Raw genomic sequence first — 7,947 nt, 5'->3', positions numbered from 1 at the left:
CTCTCCCTCCCTTTCCCTCTCTCCCTCCCCCCCAGGTCATTATCATCACCCGGTACCTAAATCCGCCTCACCACTCCTTGGAAGCCTGGTACATCCCCGATACGCCGCCGGAGGGCAGGCTACCTCAGCACCGCACCCTGAAAAATCGCCCGCTCGTCCGGAGCTCGGGCACGCTACTTACCTGCATTTCAAAACGGCAGCCACTGTGAGGCCCAGTGCTGCGCCCAACATTCCAATCTACTACGTCAACCAGTAGCCCACTTCAAACGGATGCCCGGGCTACCCACCCAAACAGCATCCCCATTTCTCCACTGCGGCACGCCATGTTCCGTGTATCTGCTAGTGTGTTAGCTCGAATTATCATTGTTTTTCTTGAATAGGGTCGCAAGCAGATGGAACTAAGTTGGCTTTTTGTGTTTCTTTTTTTGCAAGGTGAGCCGTCCAGCCCGACCAACTCACGCTCTAAGAGCTCATATCTTTGCAGCCGCTCGTCACAGGCTCGTGCAGTTTTGAGCGACAAGAAGTGCTGCTCTTTAAACGCTACGCTGGATAATTTGTAAGGCATTTTCTTTCAAAGCATTTTAGCGGACGGGCGTTTCATGCTGTATTGTTAGATCAACGAGATTGCATCTCTCCATAACATTAACATGGAAAAGATGAAGTTTTCAAACGGCGCCAAACTAGTTGGAAGACATGAATCGAAAACGGGTCCAGATGTCAGCGACCTGACGTCAGAGGAGATGGAGAACATGGGTCGAAAACGGGTTCAGATGCCAGCGACCTGACGTCAGAGCGGATGGGGACTAACAAGCTCCGACTGAGAGCGAGGACAATCGCTACGTTAAACGTCTGGGTCGGCGTGTGCGCTTGGTTACGCGCTCTCATGGGCAAACCGCGGGCTCGTCTGCCTTTGGAGTGGCTTTAAGGCCCGATGTCAGCTCTCAGCGACCGGGCCAAACGAGGACGAGACTTAATTGGCCGGTGGAGTCGAACGCACTGGCTGTAACTTACGCATGCTAAGATGAACGCTGCAGCTCACCAGCAACACTGAGCAGATGGTAAGACAGCCGGAGGCGCCTAGCCACAGGTGCGCCACTAGTCGTCCAGGAAAGCGGACGATGTCACATCTCCTGCAGCAATTTCGAATATGAGAGGTTGTTGGCTGAGCCGGGAGAGAGAGGCTCGGCAAAAGCCCGCAGGCTTTGTTTTTTCGTAAGCTTTCGTTCCGGAAGATCTGCGTTTTTCGCAATGCTTGGAAATTGGTATTCTCGCCACATTTGCCAACACCGTGAATGATCGCATGTTCATCATCAAATCATTGATTCAATTTTCAAGACTGGCCCGAGTCGCGCTGCCGTTCATAGGTAAAAAGGCCTGAGCGCCACTAATTATAGCTGTTAAGCCTTTTTGCCCTTGGTCGGCAGCATAGCAAGCACATTTTCAGTGGATGTGGTTTGTGACTCACCGTCCGAATGCTTCAGTGTCTATGTGTTGACATTCTCCACATGGTAACTACTGACAGCTCTCACCTGTCTTCTCGCTCGGCTCGTCTCGCGCCGCACCTTGGGTCCTGCTGACCGTGTCGTGCACTGTTGTTCAATCCAGCGCGGTCTGCTGTCACCGACCATTGTACGGTGGATGAGCCGATCCAACATCAAGAGGCCAGCGGAGCGTGTGCACACGATATTAATGGGAAAATTGCTGGCTCATGCTGATTATCTTTGATGGAGCTTAGACGAGCTTTTGCGCACAGACAAGTTTGTGATGTTTATATAACCGCCGTTTGGTTCCACCATTGAAAGCTGATGTCACTGGGTGCGATTAAAGCCAGGGTAGCGTGCGCTTTCTAATTACCTTGGCGGCGTGCCCGCATGCTCAAGACCTTTGAAGGAGGGTCAGGATCAGGAAGGAGCGGTGACGAGCGGCACAGTCCTACAGCATCCGCGTCCGTGCTTGTCCGCATGCCTGCCATGCAAGACTAAGGTTGAAAGGCCGCTGGAGCCTGGCATGACTCAGCCTGAATGGCTGTCGGCCGTGTTACGTGTGATGCCACATGAGGCATGTGACCGATTAGCTGATGAAACAGCCGCAGCCTTCAGACAAACAGCTGGCGACGCGCCGTCGCCGCCGTGGTCGGCGGCGACGGCGCGTCACCAGGCGGCGCCTGGCATCGTTTCCGTCGGCGGAGGCCGTGGCGGCACGGCGCACTGTACTGCGTTGATCCCGCGGGCCGGCTGTACAGGAATGCGCCGATGATGCGACGGGCTGGCCGGCGTCACGCGACTTCAGCGGAGCCGGCCGCCGGGCTGAGCCGTGTCATTAGGCTCTAACGGCCCGCCGGAGCTGCCGCGCGCTCGGCGGCCGCCGCGGCCGGCGGGGATCCGGCTACGTGGTGATCAGGCTCGCGGAGCGGCTCATCTCGGCGGCCGATCAGGGCGCTGGAGGGAACAGGGCCTCAGCTGCGGTCGACGCACCCGAAAGTTCCCAATGAATCCGCGGCAGGGTGGGCGCCTAGTTCGCGTGACCGGCGCGCTTCTCCCGGACTTGTTGAATCTTGTACGGCGGTGATTCGTCGTGTGCTGGTGTTTAGGAAATTGACGCCATCTCAAAGTCCGTGCGATAGTCGTCGACATGGCTTCGGTTTAGCCGTCTCACAGAGGTATGCGTGATGTATGAGCTCTAATGATGCCTCCGTTGCGGCTGTGCGCTAAGATGTGGCGATTTACCGACAGACTGATCCGGTGTTTCGTCTTCTAGTGCCATTTATTTTTTCGCGACAGTTGTTGATTAATGGAACGCGCCTTTGAAATGGCAGGTGTTTCGTCCCTGCACTGATCCTCGCTGTCCAAAGTTTACGATTCAGCCGGAAATCCCTGTTGCGTGACGCCTGGAGGCAGCTCTGATCCATGCCTCCGACTTCTGAGAAGTCATCGTTTTTTTTTTTGCATCTGCGGGGAATGCTGTATTAGTTCACTCACCAAGTGCAAGTCGGTTGTCGGAGGTCGAAAACATTTTCGACAAAAGGACAGGCAGCGGGCGGTTTTTCCTAGATGCTTTCACAGCGTCATTTAGCTGCACGTAGCGACGGCTGGCAGCCGGTCTGGGCGCTAGATCCAACAGCTAGCGATGCGCGCGGGGCGAGGAGCATGTACAGCTTCAGCTGAAACAGCCTTGTGTATCACCCTGAACTTTGCCCGGATCCTCTTTCGTGTGCAGTAAGCCACGCGGGCTTGCAGCACACGAGGGGCCGATCTAGTTGTGCGATGGATCATATGGTATCTCAGGACAGTGTTCAGGGAAACGAAGCGTACAAATATGAGGCCACTATCACGAGAATTAAACGAAAAAAACATGTTGAGGCGTTAATTTTCTTCGAAGGAGTTCAGGGCAGTGACGATTTGAAGAGCGCTTTGACTTTGTAGGGGTTATCTTCTTCGATGTGTGCGTTGCTAGGCTGTGTTTGCAAGGCCCGTGTGTACCGGCGATATATTACGTGGTCTACTGACGTACATGCTCGACTTCCACTAACGTGATTGTCGCAAAGACACTTACGCGACCTGTTGTGCAGATTGCAAAAGTTCACCTCTACTGAGGTGCTGACTTACCTCATGCCCTTAGATGACGTCAATTATATACGTAATTGGCATAAATGGAGTATATTCCGACCAGCACTTGTCACGTTTACCAAGCGCTTAATTGCTGGTGTTTGCAGAAGCTTTTTGCCGTTATCCTGCAGTTTTCAGGCCAACTTGCAACGGAATTGACGTGAAATCCCTGCGAAAAATCCCGACGTTCACAATGAATATCTCACTCGCATATCTTTTATGCTCCAGGATCTCCCATTCTAGAAATGACATCTGTGCCTGCAAAGAAAGAAAAAGGAGCACTGCACCGAAACATCTGCCGCATGATTTGGGCTGTAAAAATTGCGATAGAAAACTAAGACATAATGGAGTAGAGACTGTCGCAGCGCCTCGCATCGAGGCGCATTCGTCGTGTCTGCGTGGTGGGCGGCCGGTGACCCCTGGCCGTGCCCTCTCCGGCAGGCTGAAGGACGCGCGCATCATCACGGCCACGTTGGCGCCCGACGACAACGTGCTCCAGCTGACGCCGCCCATGTGCTTCACCATGTCGAACGCGCGCACCTTCGTGACGACTCTGGAGCGGGTGCTGAACGACCTGGCGAGCAGCGCGCCGTGCCAGAGCGGCAGCAACGGGTCAGTGTCGGGCCGGTCAGTATCGAGCCGGTGACTGGTCAGTGTCGGGCCTGTGACGGGTCAGTGTCGGGCCGGCGGCGCTCCATTGTCGGGCCGGTCAGTATCGAGCCGGTGACAGATCAGTGTCGGACCTGCGACGGGCGAGGTTCGGGCCCGCGACAGGTCAGTACCGGGCCGATGACGGATCAGAGTCGGGCCGGTGTCGGATCGCAGTCGGCTTGGTGGCCAGGTGTACTAGCGGGGAGGAGGGATTGCTCCCCGGGTTGGTAGGATGGCTAGACGAATCGGTCGGAGATTCCCCGCTGTCTGACTCCAGCTGCGCCCGCTCCAGCCCCTGTCCGCGGCCCCCGTTCGAGCCCAGCCCCGCTGTTTCAGCTCTGGTCCAGAGACGGTCGAGGAGCTGATGGCGGGAGAGCCGTTGGACGCGGCCTGCTCGTCGGCGCACGGCTCCACCCAGGCCCAGGCCGACGCCGACGCTGTCGAGGAGCAGGAGCTCGCCGCCAAGCGACGCCGCGTCTACGAGGAGGTCGACTAGGCCGCGCAACCGGACCAGGCTGCACTGCTGGATGCGTAAAGATGTGGACTAGACAGCCGAGCTGGACCAGGGTACACCGCCGGACGTGTGAGATGTGGACTAGGGAACCGCCGGACTTTGAGGTGGTCCGTCTACTGGCTGTGTATGATGCGAAAGACCTGGGCGTCATCGGCGTCCCCAGGGGAGGGCAGGGGTGGACGAACGCGCCGCCTGGCCACGCGCCGGGCTGAAGACCCGTAAGAGCGGACCGAGGGCTTGGGAGTGAAGCCAGATACCCGGCGAGACGGCCACGGGCAAGGTTGGTGGGGTCTGTGAGCAGGGAGAGGGGAGGGCTGGTTCAGCGCGCGGCCCTGGTCGGGCCGGCATGTGGCCGTCTGGACATCGGACGCCGCGGCATAGGCCGGGCTCGCCCCCAGAAGCCGCCACTGTCTTATAAAGACGGGGCGCGGGCCGGCCCCTGCCGAAGCTCCGTTGTCTTGGCGGGGCTCTGCAGAGGCCCCGGCGTCTGGGCCGGGCCCTGCCGAGGCTCTGGCGTCTGGACCGGGCTCTGCCCAGACTCCGGTGTCCCGGGGGCCGTGTCTGCTGGTGCTCCTCTCGCGCCTCTGACATGCCCAGACGCGGCGCTCAGGGCTCAGACGGGGCCGGCGCGGACGGGTCCACATTAGGCATGGACGGGTCCACATCAGGCGTGGACGGGTCCACATCAAGCGCGGACGGGTCGACATCATGCGTGGACGGGTTCACATCATGCGTGGACGGGTCCACATCAGGCGTTGTCGGGTCCACATCAAGCGTGGACGGGTCCACATCAGGCGTTGTCGGGTCCACATCAGGCGTGGACGGGTCCACATCAGGCGTGGACGGGTCGCTAAAGCGGGTGACACCCGGGCTGTGATTGGGCGTGCGGGCGGCGCCGGTGACGGGTGGCCGCGGGCGCGTGTGGCGGTCGCCGGCACGGTCCCGGACGCGGGACGCGTGCCGGGGGACCTCCCGTGATATCATGTTAACAAGCGCCGGGACTAGTACGCCCGGCGCGGTACCACTAACCACGCTAGTGTTCTGCCACCACCCGTGTTGTGCCCATAACCCAGGAGCGGAATCAAACTGCGCTTTGGCGGAGATCGCGAACACCTAAAGGGTGTCGAGTGATAGTTAACGGTTGTTGTGCACAAGTGATGTATTTAGAGAAGGAACTCAAAAAGGTTGAAATTGTAGTTTCTCTGTGGTTTGATGACATTTTGTTCAGCGTTGTAAAAGACTGAGGACGTTAGGAAGTCTAGGGAACAAAGTAGGAGATGGTAAGCTGTTTCGTTATGTATCGCATAGGAGCTCTGGGATACCCAGCATTCTGGTCGTCTTGCCTTGTACAGGCCACGTTGTTTTGATGCGAATGAGTGCCGTCAGACGGTGACCATCCAGCGCGCAGCAGGGTTGGCGCAACAGGTTTTTTTGAAGCGCGGATTTCCTGAGAAGTATTTCTATATGCGTGACTAACTGCGTAACCTCTACCAGCGCCGACTGGCGGCATGCAGTCATTGCCTTATTCTGTGACCTCGGTGGTCGCGAACCGTATGAACCCTGGGTGCGGTCCTTCAAGGGGTCAAGCGGGCAGCGATTTATGCGGCAGGTAGCCCGCACTGTCGAGCGCGTGGCCTCATCCCCCGCCCCCCCCCCCCCCCGCTTCTTCCGGTGATACTGTTCGACGTAGCTCCATAGTCGCGAGTACACTGGCCGATTTTAGATGTCTTGTGCCACAGCCACATGCAGTCTGTCATTTTTAGCTGTGTCACGGATCACGTCCCCTCCTTGACATGAAGTGACGTGCCGAGGTTGTCGGAGGTCACTGACCCAAGTTGAACGCTAGTTGTGAGCGGTAGTAGTCGTCTTTATGAAACCTTGGTGGTTGGCTGTAGCGGTATGTAGTTCTGGCACCTGGCCTTCCGTCCTGTCAGTTTCTCCCAAAGACGTCAGGCGCCACTGACGCAAGCTCGCTTCGTGTCCGTGTTTTTCGTAACGCACGCTTTAGAAGCGCACACGTTTCTAGGGGAAGTTCTGAGGCAAATTTTACGCTTGTCGAGTGATTTGCCGCAGGCATTATATAGCGCAACTCGTTTTACAGATTTAACATTTAACGTTAGTCTCACTTGTAAGTGCCATTTTATGTATAGTCATAGATGTATACCCCGGTGGTGCAATTTAAGCACAAGTGGTTAACCGCAGTATTTTTGGATCAACAGGCTGCTTAGGGTTGGACCAGATATAAAGAGCGGACTGTGGGTGTTAGCACGATAGCAAGGATGGTAGTGAGCGGATGGATTGACGTGATGGCCCAAGTCTTGACGTCAGACGTCAGGCGTGGAAATAACACCAGCCAATGGTGCTCAGAGTGACCAGGGCTGTGTGACGTGATGACCCAAGCCTCGACGTCAGACGTCAGGCGCAGGAATAACACCAGCCGGTGGTGCTCAGAGTGACTAAGGTTGTGTGACGTGATGGCCCAAGCCTCGACGTCAGACGTCAGGCGCGGAAATAACACCAGCCAATGGTGCTCAGTGACCAGGGCTTTGTGACGTGATGACCCAAGCCTCGACGTCGGACGTCAGGCGCAGAAATAACACCAGCCGATGGTGGCTGTGTGACGTGATGACCCAAGCCTCGACGTCAGACGTCAGGCGCAAAAATAACACCAGCCGATGGTGCTCAGAGTGGCCAGGGCTGTGTAATGGTTTGATCTGTAGCAGATCAGGGATATGTTTGATGTGCAGGTCTGGCGGGGTGCGCTGAGCTTCGTTTGCCAAATCATTTGCTTGAACCGTACGCGTGCCGATCCTGATGACGTGTTCGGCGCGCGGGACGACAGGGTGCTTGCATAGGAACTCGCTTCTACGTTCGCGTTCTTTTTTCGCTGTGGGCGGATGACTGTTGGCGCGCTGCAAGTGCTTCGGTGATTGTCGCGCTGTGGGTCAGGTCGGAGCACGTCGTGTCACGTTTTCTCCCGCGCCCCAGCGTGCGTCGCGCGGGCCCTTCGCTCCTCAAACTCACAACGGAACCGGTCGCGAGTGAGGATGTGACCGTGTCAAAGCAAAGCGAGCTTTCTGGTCGTTGTAGCTTGTATAGTTGGTTCATAAGTGCGGAGCCATTATCAGATCGTGAGAAAGAGTTTGGATGCCAACCTGCGACGAATGCTGTGTTCAG

At 57.0% G+C, this 7,947-nt stretch overlaps 1 protein-coding gene across 1 annotated transcript in view; it reads left to right on the top strand.

Moving 5' to 3' along the window:
• The window catches only part of LOC119104463 (5-phosphohydroxy-L-lysine phospho-lyase), a gene marked incomplete in the record, with an annotated part of 55,788 nt that extends 49,374 nt beyond the window's left edge, over positions 1–6,414 (top strand). Inside the window, 2 exon segments of the mRNA XM_037228179.1 lie at positions 4,047–4,232; positions 4,593–6,414. Coding sequence (XP_037084074.1) covers positions 4,047–4,232; positions 4,593–4,752 — 346 coding nt within the window.
• Between the last annotated feature and the right edge of the window lie 1,533 nt (positions 6,415–7,947).

Source organism: Pollicipes pollicipes, unplaced genomic scaffold (assembly GCF_011947565.3).
Source record: "Pollicipes pollicipes isolate AB1234 unplaced genomic scaffold, Ppol_2.1 Scaffold_6052;HRSCAF=7182_pilon_pilon_pilon, whole genome shotgun sequence".
NCBI lineage: Eukaryota > Metazoa > Arthropoda > Thecostraca > Pollicipedomorpha > Pollicipedidae > Pollicipes > Pollicipes pollicipes.
Note: the sequence above shows the minus strand (reverse complement) of the source record. Positions and strands in the feature narration are given on the sequence as shown.